Source organism: Zea mays, chromosome 3 (genome assembly GCF_902167145.1).
Source record: "Zea mays cultivar B73 chromosome 3, Zm-B73-REFERENCE-NAM-5.0, whole genome shotgun sequence".
NCBI classification, from domain to species: Eukaryota; Viridiplantae; Streptophyta; class Magnoliopsida; order Poales; family Poaceae; genus Zea; species Zea mays.
Genome location: NC_050098.1, coordinates 234,411,421 through 234,425,256, shown reverse-complemented (window position 1 = coordinate 234,425,256; position 13,836 = coordinate 234,411,421). Strand labels below are relative to the sequence as shown.

The 13,836-nt window shown below is 48.7% G+C and overlaps 1 protein-coding gene across 2 annotated transcripts in view; it reads left to right on the top strand.

The window, feature by feature from the left end:
- Positions 1–13,836, top strand: part of LOC100382339 (callose synthase 7) — a 68,028-nt gene that overhangs the window by 38,862 nt on the left and 15,330 nt on the right. For both annotated transcript variants that reach the window (XM_034059765.2, XM_034059766.1), the window contains 21 exons: positions 3,909–3,990; positions 4,082–4,131; positions 4,214–4,300; positions 4,388–4,489; positions 4,576–4,664; positions 4,745–4,826; positions 4,910–5,070; positions 5,171–5,294; positions 5,401–5,507; positions 5,602–5,686; positions 5,788–5,939; positions 6,147–6,256; positions 6,344–6,466; positions 6,567–6,632; positions 6,714–6,900; positions 6,983–7,097; positions 7,605–7,727; positions 7,805–7,923; positions 8,021–8,104; positions 9,237–9,349; positions 9,412–9,641. In XM_034059765.2, coding sequence (XP_033915656.1) covers positions 3,909–3,990; positions 4,082–4,131; positions 4,214–4,300; positions 4,388–4,489; positions 4,576–4,664; positions 4,745–4,826; positions 4,910–5,070; positions 5,171–5,294; positions 5,401–5,507; positions 5,602–5,686; positions 5,788–5,939; positions 6,147–6,256; positions 6,344–6,466; positions 6,567–6,632; positions 6,714–6,900; positions 6,983–7,097; positions 7,605–7,727; positions 7,805–7,923; positions 8,021–8,104; positions 9,237–9,349; positions 9,412–9,641 — 2,391 coding nt within the window. The remainder of the gene's footprint in view (positions 1–3,908; positions 3,991–4,081; positions 4,132–4,213; positions 4,301–4,387; positions 4,490–4,575; positions 4,665–4,744; positions 4,827–4,909; positions 5,071–5,170; positions 5,295–5,400; positions 5,508–5,601; positions 5,687–5,787; positions 5,940–6,146; positions 6,257–6,343; positions 6,467–6,566; positions 6,633–6,713; positions 6,901–6,982; positions 7,098–7,604; positions 7,728–7,804; positions 7,924–8,020; positions 8,105–9,236; positions 9,350–9,411; positions 9,642–13,836) is intronic.

Sequence of the window (13,836 nt, the reverse complement as noted above, 5' to 3'; positions counted from 1 at the left end):
GCGCTGAACGCCCTCATCCGCGCAGTACGACGCGAACTCAGCCGCCGTGAATTCGCCGTCGTTGTCAGTGCGCAGCACGCGCAGCTTGCGGCCGCACTCCGCCTCCGCAGCGACCTGCACACGCCTGATGGCGTTCGCAGCCTCTCCCTTGCTACCAAGGATCATCACCCACATGTAGCGGGAGAGATCGTCGACGATCAGCATGAACTAGCGTCGTCCTCCTGGTGTGGCTGGTGTCATCAGGCCACACAAGTCCCCATGCACGAGCTCGAGCCTCTCCTTGGCTCGGAAGCTCGACTGCTGGGGAAAGGGGAGTCGTCTCTGCTTTGTCAACACGCAGACATCGCAGAATTGCTCCACATGGTCAAGGCACGGCAGGCCTCGTACCATCTCCTTGGCACTGAGCCACTTTAGGGCCTCAAAGTTAAGGTGCTCGAAGCGCTCGTGCCACTGCCATGCCCCCCGTCGTCTCGACGAGAAGCAAGGCAGCAAGGTTGTGCCACCCTCACATTGAGGATGTATAGCCGATTTGGACTCATGCGTACCTTGGCAAGAAGGCGACGAGAGGGATCCCAGATCCTCATGACTCCGTGCTCGACCTCCACGCGCGAACCGTTCTCATCTAGCTGTCCCAAGTTGATGAGAGAGTTCCTCAACGCGGGGATGTAGTAGACTCCGGTGAGCAGCCTGTGCTCACCAGACGCGGCGGTGAAGACGACTGAGCCGGCGCCCTTGATCTCTAGACCGGAGGCGTCCCCAAACTTGACGGAGCCTCAGACGCTAGAGTCAAGCTCGGTGAAGAACTCCCATCGGCCGGTCATGTGATGAGTGGCGTCGGTGTCGAGGCACCATCCTTCGATCATGTCTTTGCTGGAGCCATCGTCGAGGAAAGCGCGTGCTTTCGACTCATCAAGGTGAAGGAGTGCCGCTGCGGCCGGTGCCGCTGGAGATAGCTCGATGCTTGCATGTGCTAGGAGCAGAGCCTCCTCCTCCGCCTCCGCCTGTGCGACGTTGGCCTGGCCACGTCGTGGCTGTCGACAGTCCCTGGCCCAGTGGCCAAGCTTTCCGCAGTTGTGACAGCCGTCGTCTTGTGCCGGCTTCTTGTTGCCGACGGCGCCGCCTTGGGCACCACCCTCAGCATGTCCTCGCGCCCCGGCCTAGGCGCCTCCACGCGTCTTGCGCGGCTTGCCGCGTTTGCGGCCTCGTGTCGAGGAGGACTCCCCCTTCTTCTTGTCACCCTGGCAGGCCTCCCACTGCTCCCGAGTGAGATGTAGCTTCCCGCCGATAGTGATAGGCCTAGAGGGAGCATGTGGTTCATCGCCGTCGACCACCTTGAGACGACCTATCGCCTCTTCGATTGTCATCGTGGAGAGGTCTAGCAGAGACTCGATCGAGCGAGCAATCTGCTTGTACTTCCCGGGGATGCAACAGAAGAGCTTCTCAACAGCTCTCTCCTCATCGTAGGTGTCGTCGTCGAACTGCACCATCTTCTGCAACAGAGTGTTGAGGCGGAGAGCAAAGTCATCAACATCCTCACCTGGCTTGAAAGCCATGTTCTCCCACTCCTTGCGAAGTGCCTGCAGTGTGGTCTTGCGGGCACGGTCGCTGCCGATGCGGGTCGTAGCGATGGCGTCCCAGGCCTCCTTGGCAGTCCGCTTCTGGGAAAGCGAAAACTGCATCTCGGGCGGGACTGCAGCAATGAGGGCATCCAGCACCCGTCGATCCTCGTGGTAGTCGACGTCGCCGTACCGAACTGCTTCCCACATGTAGCGAACCTGGAGCCGTAACTTCATCACCGCGACCCACTCGACGTAGTTGGTCTTGGTGAGGGTAGGCCACCCACCGCCGGGACCGATGTCCCTGACAATGGCCTAGGCCAATGCGGCGACCATGGTACCGATCCGGGGAGGGAGAGTCGCGCCGCCTGTAGAGGCCGCGATCTCCGTCGACTCGGTCGCCGCCGCCGGGAACACCGCCGGGGTGTCTAAGCCCGTCTGGGCTGCCGCCGCGTGCGCCCTCGCCTGGAGCACCGTCGGCGCATCGGCACCTATCTGGGCTGCCGCCACGCGCGCCCCCATGGGGATGCGCGGCTGCCCACTGTGCCGCCTACTCTCGCACTGCTTCCCTCGCCAGCCTGAGCTCTTGCTGCCGACTGAGTGTGGGGAGAGGCGCGGGAAGGAGATGAGCAAGAGATGTTTAGGCTGCAGGATAGTTTGGCTCTGATACCAATTGTAAGTAGAGGGACTCTAACTCTCATCCAGAGGATGACACTACGAGCTAGGGCAATTTTCGTTTATTTCTCACACACTACTCAAATGTCATACCCATCTAAGGGTTGGAGACACATATTTATAGCCCTAGAGGCTGCACTACCACACATTCTCACACACACACTACACAACAGGATTGTCCTCTAGATGCTAAAAGCTAAAAGCGACTAAAGAGGACAGTCAAAAAGCGGTTGTTGTCCTCTAGATGATCAAGACTTATTCCATCATCGAGAGTGTACTGGCACTGGTGAAGGAAAAGGCCCTGGGAAGTGGTGGATAAGACCCAAGTCCATCGCAAACTCGCGCTGAAGGGCGGTGATCGTGCGCTGGAGGAGGGCGACACTAGATGTCGTGAGCACGATGTCGTCGATGTAGAGGAGGTAGACGGTGTCGTCATCGTGCCGATAGATGAACAGGGACGTGCCCGATCTGGTCTCGATGAAGCCGATGGAGACCAAGTAGGAGGCAAGCGACTGTACCCGGCCCACGGTGCCTGCTTGAGACCATACAGAGAGTGATTCAACTTACAGACTAGACCCGGGCAAGTGGAGTCGACAAAGCCACCAGGCTGGCTACAGTACACTGTCTCGGTCAAAGTGCCACGTAGAAAGGCATTCTTGACATCCATCTGGTGCACCGCCCAGTCTCGAGAGAGGGCGAAGGAGAGGACAGTTCGAACGGTGGCGAACTTGACGACAGGACTGAAGGTCTCGTCGTAGTCCACTCCGGGGCGCTCCGGCGCTAAGTGAAGCCCCGAAGGACCCAACGGGCCTTGTACCAATCTAGAGAGTCGTCAGACATAAGCTTGTGGCAGAAAATCCACTTGCTGGTGATCATGTTGGTGCCGACAATGGCGCACATGTTGACGACGATCATGGGTGGTGCAACAAAACCATCGGCACTGTGTCTGCGTGACGCTCGAGGGTGAACTGCGTGTCCGCGGGAAAAGTAGGAAGCGGCGCGTGCAGGTGAGCCACCAGAGGCGCGGTGGCGGCGTTGTGCGCAGAGGAGCAGCGCGCGCCCGGGCCACCTGTGGTGGGGGAGAGGCAGCTCGTGGTCGGTGGAGGGCCGGCGAGGGGGCCCGCAGCGGGGCTGCTCTGGGGCGGAGTGTCGCAGAGGCGAGGCGGGGGAAGAGAGAGGCACACAGGCGTGACGGCGGGGAGAAGATTGCCGGCGCATGCAGGGGTTGAAGAAGTCTCTACACGAGGTGCAGCAGGAGAGGGGCGCGGGGAGGGAGCAGCCATGGGTGGCGGCTGACTGCTGCTAGGGGAGGGAGGAAGAGAAGAAAGGCTTGATACCATATTAGAATAGAAACTCTTAACCCTAATCAGGGTTGGAAATGCATTGGTATAATAGAGTTAGGTGGACCAAGACCCATTACAGTAGAGGTATACACTAACAGGGAACGGTTACGCTAACAATAGGGCTAATATGCTATATATGGGCTGGGCTAAGCTAGGCTAGGCCCACAGCACACACAGCCACACACAGTAAACATGATCATAACATAGCCATTACTGTCTATTGTCTAACAGCTATGTATCTAGAAAAGCCAGAAGGACTTACAATATGAAATGGGGTATATCTTTAAATGTGCAATAGTTACTGAGATTTCTGATGTCCATTTACCATTGGCAGATTGCTCCTTTAGTTGAACCTACCAGGATAATCATGTCACTGGAAAGGCCGCCTTATGAGTGGCATGAGTTCTTCCCAAACTGTAAGATCATTTTTTATATTTAATCATTTTATATTTATATCTTACTCATATGCAAAGTCTGTAGCACTGAGAAGATGTTTGATTTTTGCAGTGCGGCATAATTTAGGTGTTGTGGTTACTGTATGGGCTCCAATTGTCATGGTATCTACTAATTTGTGAGTTTTTTCTTGGGGCGGTGTGAGGGGGGAGGGAGAATTTGCCCCTAATTTAAATTTCCATGCAGGTGTACTTCATGGACACACAAATATGGTATGCCATTTTCTCCACAATATGTGGTGGAGTCTATGGTGCATTCAGCCGCTTGGGTGAGGTTGGTACCTGAAGACTAAGTGTACCCTTGGAGTGCTGACATTCTATATTTACTGGTCTTAAAATTTGCATAATGTTTTGCATGAAGATACGAACCCTTGGGATGTTGAGATCAAGATTTGAGGCAATTCCAAGAGCATTTGGCAAAAAACTTGTACCTGATCATGGCAGTCACTTGAAAGGAGATGAGGTCTGGTGCTAATATTTTGTATCCATCTTTTTATGTCATTGTTCTAATGGAGTTAATAGTGGATTTATATGAACCTTTTCCACCAGGAGGACAAAAACCCACCCTTCGATAAGTTTGCTGACATATGGAATGCATTTATTAATTCATTGCGAGAAGAGGACTTACTAAACAATAGGTTACCATTGCTGTTCGGTTTCTTGATTTTTTGTATTGAACGTGGCATGCTTTAAAATGGTGTGGTTCCTTTATCTATAGGGAGAAAGATCTATTGGTTGTTCCTTCATCTGGTGGTCAAACAAGTGTTTTTCAGTGGCCTCCTTTCCTTCTTGCCAGTAAGGTACACACACTATGCACTACTGTATTTGCTATATAACCCTGTGGAATTCTGTTCTGCTCATTGCCAAGATATCTTGTATTTAGATTCCAATTGCACTTGACATGGCAAAGAGTGTCAAGAAAAAAGATGATGAACTTATGAAGAGGATAAAGCAGGATCCTTATACTGAGTATGCTGTAATAGAATGCTACGATACATTATTAGATATCCTTTACAGCATTATTGTTGTACAAAGTGATAAGAAGTAAGTCATATTTTCTTTGCCCCCACCCCTCTCAAATGATGCTTAGTTTTGTAATTTAGCTAACTTATTTAGTTGGTATTGCATTTCACCATTGCTACAGAGTTGTTGATAGAATACGTGAAAGCATCAAAGATAGCATCCACCGGAAATCACTCGTGAAAGAATTCCGATTGGATGAACTTCCTCAACTAAGTGCTAAGTTTGATAAGTTGCTAAATCTACTGGTACCACCATACTAGTAACTCCTCCTTTTCGTTTCTTAAATAAATATATTTTCTGTACTAAATCTCCTTTTACATTTCCACAAAAAAATGTTTGTTCTATTTGCAGAAGGAATATGATGAGAACGATCCTGTAAATAGAAACACACATATTGCCAATCTGTTGCAGGATATAATGGAAATCATCACACAGGATATTATGAAAAATGGAAAAGGGTAAGTTGTATTTTTACATGAGCAGATAAATTGGTACTTAGTCTCTGATCGCCCTACCTCCCTCCCTCCCTCCTGCTCGCGCGCACATATGCAGTATCTTGAAGGACGAGGGCCAAAAACAACAACTGTTTGCAAAATTAAATCTGGATTCATTGAAGCATGTTGCTTGGAGGGAGAAGGTCAGATTCCCAGGAAACCTTTTTCTGTGGTTACACTTTTTAGCAATATTGTTTGCATAGTTAGGAGCAGTATGTTTTGTGGTGATATTCTGTGTGAACAGTGCATTAGGCTTCAATTGTTGTTGACAACAAAGGAATCTGCCATATATGTACCAACGAACTTGGAAGCTCGGCGTAGGATCACCTTTTTTGCAAACTCACTTTTTATGAGAATGCCAAGGGCACCACCTGTCCGTAGCATGATGTCCTTCAGGTAGGCAACCTAGCTCGCTTGAACTCCCTTTTTGCATCACTTAATGTTATCCAGGTTTTTTGGCTCTTTGCCTTCTTGGTACTCCGTTTGAAACTGTTTTCAGAAGTCAGCAGTAGCTTTCAGAGCAAGCATATTTATGCCATATCATTCTTTGACATTATAACACTTTCTTAATAGTTTTAAAATTGTTTTCTGCTTTTGCACCAGTGTTTTAACTCCATACTTCAAAGAGGAGGTGCTCTTTTCACCAGAAGATCTTCATAGGAAAAATGAGGATGGTATATCAATACTGTTCTACCTACGGAAAATATATCCAGGTATTTTGCAAATACTAAACATAAAACTGTGAGATATTTATTAAAGCTTTTAGGAAATGATTCACCATGACTCTTGTGTGTCCATAGATGAATTTAGGAACTTCCTTCAGCGGATAGATTTTGAAGTGAAGGATGAAGAAGAACTTAAAGATAAGATGGATGAGATCTGTAATTGGGCGTCTTATAGGGGTCAAACTCTCACCAGAACAGGTAAAATGAGTAGTGCAATCCTGTGATTCATCAAAATATAACTTGTTCTCTGACTTCTTTTTTCCCATTTTTCCCCGAACTACTTTTTTTTATTTCCTAGTAAGAGGAATGATGTACTACAGAAAGGCACTTGAAATCCAATGCCTTCAAGATATGACAGATCCTGGTAAGATCAATGTGTCCACGTTTTCCTTTTTCCAAACCATGTTTATCATTATATCTTTGATTACATGTTTATTTTTTGTAGCTAAAGTTGACCGAGACAGATCAATAGGATCCTACCAAGAGTTGCAATATGATATTGAAATGGCACAAGCTATTGCTGATATCAAATTCACTTATGTTGTCTCATGTCAAGTTTATGGCATGCAAAAGAAATCAAAGGATTTAAATGAAAAAAGGCGCTATCAGAATATCCTCAATCTCATGATAATGTACAGAAGCTAATGCTCTATACCAATATACCTACCTACATAGTAAGCTTGCTCCAACCCAACTAACTTGTAAATTACACAGGAACCCATCACTACGAGTTGCTTTCATTGAGGAGATCGAAGGTCTAACCAGAAATGGAGCAACTGAGAAGACATATTGTTCCGTTCTTGTCAAAGGTGGTGAAAAGTATGATGAGGTACTTGCCAAATAAAATTTAAAGATTCACTTGCCTTTGCATAACACATGAAGTCACAAGTCCTGGGCAACCCATGCAGAAATTAGAAGAGTTATATGAGTTTTGAATTTTTACTTATTTCATTTCAAGAATTTGTGGATTTGGTAAATGAAGTTATATGAAAAATCTAGTTATTAGGATTGGCTTGGTTGACATTGTTATGTAGCCTATGTTATAATGTTAAATATCAAGCCTTATCTGTGTTCTTTCTAGTTAATAAGTAAGCTTAGGAGTTGTTGCAATTTGAGTCAGCTATGTCATAAAAATAATGCTTTCCTCAGGTTACACTCCTACAAAAGAATCTTTTACCAAATAATGTGTCATATATATATAAGTAGTTTCTTATCAAGATTTCTACACTGATCCATGCAACCAAATGCTCAGGTTTAGCAACATTATGTTATTTCTGTGTACACATGATTAAAACAGATGTCATTTTCATGCTTAACGCTGCAAATTTTGTTTTAGGAAATTTACCGCATAAAGCTTCCTGGCAATCCAACAGATATTGGAGAGGGAAAACCTGAAAACCAAAATCATGCCATAATCTTCACCAGGGGAGAAGCACTTCAGGCCATTGATATGAATCAGGTTTAGTTTTGAAATTCCACATGGTACAGATTGTAATAAAGTACTACTAATTTATTTTATGTATGCGATATCCATAGGATAATTATATTGAGGAGGCGTTTAAAATGAGAAATGTGCTGGAGGAGTTTGAGAGTAGAAAGTATGGGAAGAGCAAACCCACTATATTAGGCTTACGTGAGCACATTTTTACTGGAAGGTATGCCCCCATATACCTAAAGATTTATTTGTGTCTTGTTCATACCATTAATACACGAGGTATGAGTGCTAACAACATTGTTGTGTTTCTATTTTAGTGTTTCGTCGCTGGCTTGGTTTATGTCCAATCAAGAGACCAGTTTTGTTACTATTGGGCAAAGAGTTCTGGCAAATCCTCTCAAGTATGCAAATCTATCTTTTATTTCATGTTGATATATGTTTAGCTTGTGTATGAACTGTAAAGCTAGAGTTATCTGAACTATTTATCTCATACCTCTTGTTTTCCACAGTTCCAGAGGACCATAAGAACAGATATATACACACACACACACACACACACACACACACACACAAACACACTATTTTTTTCTGGACTATTTAACAATATAGATTGAATTGATTGTTTTCTTTTGAATGAAGATTTATTCAATTGTATATATGTGCTAAACCATATCGATGGGGAACCGTTATTTGTATTTCTGGTTTTGTATGGGGTACACCTCAATGCTCAAGTGTATGAATGTGACCCTTCTTTTCCTTCAGTGGGAAATGACATTTACATTCTGATAAGACCTTAATACTATTTAAAAGAGGCTCAAGAAAGTGTCCTGTTGTTAGGTATAGGATACTATTTCTAGTCCAGATTGGAGATGGGAGTAAATAGAGATGAGAGTTTGTCCAAACTTTGGATCAGATATTCCTATAATAAACAGTCTAGGTTCAATTAGAAACACAATTGTTTGTTCAAAATTTTAGTTCTGACTCATCCCAAATTGTCACCTTGTCTTGAACATTAGTATCCAGCAAGAGAAGTTGGCCTAAAGTCTACGGCATATCAACTCTGGGGGACGGAGAGATGTGAGATACTGCCATACTGCTGACAGCATAGCTGTTGAAGCTATTATCCTGCTCTTTCAGTTTGATTTTTACTTTTTAATTTGATATCACTCTTTCATTGTGTTGATTTGGTGAATGAGAAAGGGACAGGATAACATGGAACTGTTTTGGTATTCTAATCTACTAAAACTGCAGCGGGCGTTGGATTTGGGCTCTAGAGAGAACAAGAGAGGATTATGTGTTTGCTGCAGAGAGGAACTCATTGGAAGATGATACTACAAGTCTACAAACATAACTAATAGAATTTCACGATTAAAATGGGAATACCTTGATTTGATATTTCTGTGTTTTTTGAATAATGATTGATTCTGTAGTTTTATGTTTGTTTATGTGTGTACAAAGTGCACATTTTCTTCCCATCATGTCTCTTTCGTGACAAGGCTGTGTTTTTTGTTGTTTTTGGTTGCTTGAAAACAGGGTTCGGTTCCATTATGGCCACCCAGATATTTTTGATAGACTCTTCCATATCACCAGAGGAGGCATAAGTAAAGCTTCAAAGACTATAAATCTGAGTGAAGATATATTTTCAGGTACATGTGTCTTGCGCTTGCTCCTTAACTTGTCAGCACTTACAAAAACTTGATATTTGTAGGTTTTAATTCAACCATGAGAGGAGGAAATGTTACACATCACGAATACATGCAAGTTGGTAAGGGGCGTGATGTGGGGATGAATCAGATTTCTAGCTTCGAAGCTAAGGTGGCCAACGGTAACGGTGAACAAACATTAAGTCGTGACATTTATCGGCTTGGACGCAGATTTGACTTCTACAGAATGTTATCTTTCTATTTTACTACAGTTGGGTTCTATTTTAGTAGCATGGTAAGAATCTAAAATAATAACTCATATCTAAAACCTTATGATCAAAGATGTTACAGTGGCAGCTAGGGTTGAGAGGGTGTGAGGGGGACCGTGGGTCTTGCCCACGGCCAAGCAAGAGGGAAGGGTTTTCCTTCTTAATTCTTGTTTGATTAGATTGATACATCTTTTTTCTCCTTATATGAAGAGGCTTGTTTGACCCCTAAGCAAGTGATCTTGGTAGGATTGCGGATCCTACCAGGGATCTCCCTTAGCCTATAAGGATGAACAGCTGCGCGAGGGAGATGGGGGCGGCGGCGCTGGGGCGCCGTGGCTGACCTAGGCTGCGCGGGCAAGAGAGATTGATTCCAACTCCTGGTTCAATCAGGGAAGCCAGAATAATCTGATTCTGCTTAATTCCATAATGACCTCTTACAAGTATTTATATCCCACCTGATGCTTATCTGATCTAAGGATAAGAGCTATGAGATCTCTTCTAATCCTTATCCAACTAACTAGAGATAATCTCTCCTTTTTATTAGCTAATCTTTATCTAATCTTATCCAACTAACTAGAGATAACATCTCCTTTTTATTAGCTAATCCTTATCTAATCCGCATGTGGCCTGTGGCCTGGCCGTGGGCCTTAGCCCTCCTGCAACTAATGTCCCTGCGCCTGGTGTAGGGGATGCCGGTCATAACATCTCTCCCCGCCTGCTGAAACAACTCGTCCTCGAGCTGAAAGTCGGGGTATGTCGCTCAGAAATCCTCCAAGAGCTTCCACGTTGCATCTTCGTCCCCAAGTCTGTGCCACTTGATAAGGACCTGCTAGACATCGCGTCGTTTGCGTGCGCGGAGAGCTCGTTCGGGCGCCGGCAGTATACGCCCGTCCTGGACCAGTGGCAAAGCACCCGGCGCCTCCGGGGGATCACCACGGTGGGGCTTCAGCAAGCCCACATAGAAGACGTCATGAAGGCGTGAGTCGGCCGGTAGCTGCAGTTTATAAGCCATGGAGCCGATGCGCTTCAGTACCTGGAATGGTCCCGCGTACTTAGGCCCGAGCTTCTTCCGTGCGCCGGGCTCCAGGGACTGAGTGGTGTGGTGGAGCAAACGTGGCCACACCCAGTCCCCAACAGCGAACTCCAAGGGACGATGGTCGGCGTCGTAGTGCTTCTTGGACAGCTCCTGAGATTGAAGAAGGTGCTGGCGAACCTCAGTCAGGATGTCGTCGCGGTTCCGTAGGAGAGTATCCGCGGCCTCCGTGCGTGATGTGCCAAGCGAGTACGACAGCAAGGGCGGGGGTGGCCTGCCATACACCACCTCAAAAGGTGTCGTCTGAAGAGCGGTGTGGAAGGAAGTATTATAGCAATACTCTGCCCATGAAAGCCAATCCACCCATGCCCATGGCTGGTCACCTGTAACACAGCGAAGATGCATAGCAATGACCTTGTTAACCACCTCTGATTGGTCATCCGTTTGAGGGTGGAAAGTTGTACTCATGCGCAGCTTCACCCCCGCCATCTTGAAGAGGTCGCGCCACACGTTGCCAGTAAACACGGGGTCTCTGTCGCTGACGATGGAAGTGGGGAACCTGTGCAACCGAACAATGCCATCAAAGAAAGCTCGGGCGATCGACGATGTCGTGTATGGGTGGCCGAGCGCGATGAAATGCGCATACATGGAGAAGCGATCGACTACCGTGAGGATAACAGACTTGCCCCCGACTTTAGGCAGCCTTTCGATGAAGTCCATGGAGATGTCGGCCCACACCTGGGACGGCACCTCGAGGGGCTATAGCAACCCAGCCGGCGGTAAAGTCAGGATCTTGTTGTGCTGGCACGTGACGCAAGACCGGACCTAGTCCGCGACCAGGGACCGATCTCCCGGAATATAGAAGTCGGCGCGGAGTCGATGCAGTGTCTTCTGAATGCCCTCATGCTCGGCCGAGTGAGATAGTAGGAGCGCTTGGTGGCGCAAGTCCTCGAAGTCCAGCACGTAAATGCGTCGGCTGTGTCGTAGAAGTCTCGCGTCCTCGCGCCATGGCGCACCTAGGTCACCGGCGCGGAGGCGGCCCAGTTGCTGTTGAGCGTCGGTTGCGGCTGTCGTGGCCCTGCACACGTCCTCCAGGAAGGCGAACGACGGCCCGGATATGGCCAATACTGCGCCTGTGGCCCGGGGCGCATCATCGTTCGCGTAATCGCGACGGGATAGAGCGTCCGCCGCGACATTGAGATGCCCCGGTCTGTATTCCACCTCGAAGTCTTAGCCGAAGAGTTTGCTGATCCACTAGTGCTGAGGAACAGTCGACAAACGCTGGTCAAGCAAAAACTTTAGACTATAGTGATCGGTACGCACCAAGAAGGCGCGCCGCCATAGATACGGGCGCCAGTGTCGAACGGCCTGAACCAGCCCGATTAGCTCACGCTCATAGACCGCGAGCTTGAGATGACGGGCTGCGAAGGGCCGACTGAAGTACGCTAGGGGCCTCGCCCCCCTGGTGGAGCACAGCGTCGAAGCCTGTGACCGACACGTCGCAGTCCACCATGAAGAGTTTGTTGAAGTCGGGCATCTGAAGGACTGGTCCCGTGGTGAGGGCCTCCTTCAGTGCCTGGAACGTCGTGGTCGCTTCGTCGTCCCACACAAATGCGTCACGTCGTAGGAGGCGTGTGAGTGGGGCGGCTATGACGCCGAAGTCCTTGATGAACTTCATGTAGTAGCCGGCGAGGCCGAGGAAGCCCCGAAGGTCGCGGGCCGAGTGCGGTGTCGGCCACTCGCGCACTGCCGTAATCTTGGCGCCGTCCATGGCCACGCCCTCCACGGAGATGATGTGGCCCAAGTAGGCCACCGAGGGTGCCCCGAAGGAGCACTACGAGCGCTTTAGGTGGAGGCGGTGCGCCCGTAGCGCGGTGAGGACGAGGGCGATGTGCTGGAGGTGCGCCGCCCACGACGAGCTGTAGATTAGTATATCATCAAAAAATACTAGGACAGACCGCCTCAGGTAGGGGCACAGCACGTCATTCATAAGCGCATGAAACGTTGTCGGCGCATTGGAGAGGCCAAAGGGCATGACCAAGAACTCGTAGTGGCCATGGTGGGAGCAGAACGTCGTCTTGGCGATGTCGTCGGGCCACATCCGCACCTGGTGGTACCCTGAGCGGAGGTCGAGCTTTGTGAAGAAGTGGGCGCCATGTAGCTCGTCAAGGAGCTCGTCAACCATCGGGATCGGGAATTTGTCCTTCGACGTCTTAGCGTTCAGGGACCTGTAGTCGATGTAGAAGCGCCACGTCTTGTCCGCCTTGCGAACCAGGAGCACCGGTGCGGAGAACGGGGACGTGCTGGGGCGGATGTTGTCCTGTGCCAGCATCATCTCCTCCCTTCAACAGGAATTTGCAATGGACATGGGTGAGTTGCACTACTTCCTGGAGATCATCGTGGAGTGTCGGTCCTATGGCCTGTTTCTGAGTACATTGTCGACATCCTCGAGCGCGCTAGCATGGCTGACTGCAAGCCCTGCACGACTCTAGTGGACACTCAGGGCAAGGCCTTTGACGACGACGACCCTAACTACTCTCAATATAAATACATCTCCCAACCCTGGTTAGGGTTAGGGTTTCACTCTTCAACAATCTGGACGACGGAGTCGCATCCTTATAGCCATCTAGATGCCATGGCACAGTCTGGCAGGTGTCGAGACCTAGGAGTGGTGGCAACAATGACCATTGGAGGTGCCATCGCGGAGGCCGATGGCTAAATGCGGTGTGCGCTTGCAAGGGACCCTATGCTTTCTCCCCACTGAATGGCGCTGGTCTGCGCCACCCAAGGAAGAGAGGTGGGCTTCCGATGGAGAACGTCAAGAGGGGGTGCACCTCCCCAACCGTTGTCGCCACAGACTTTGAGTTAGCCACGTGTGAGGGGAACAGTATGTGCCGATGCAGCAGGTGAGATCACGCAGCGATGCACAACTTGGAGTAACTATGAAGTAGTGAGGGGCTGAAACATTTTGTAGAATGTGCATATCTCGCATCCACCGACGTTTTAGGAGACCGCACACATCAAGAATGTCAAGGCTCGGTCACGTCTAGAGGCCCTGCAGCCGCGCCATTGCTAACATCTGGCGGGTAAGCATCTTCACTGTCGGCTCGGTAGCGATGTCCTCGGTCTGCTGTCTCTCTCTCGGCTTGAATCTGTTGGGTGCCGGTTATGGTGGTAATGGTGGCCAC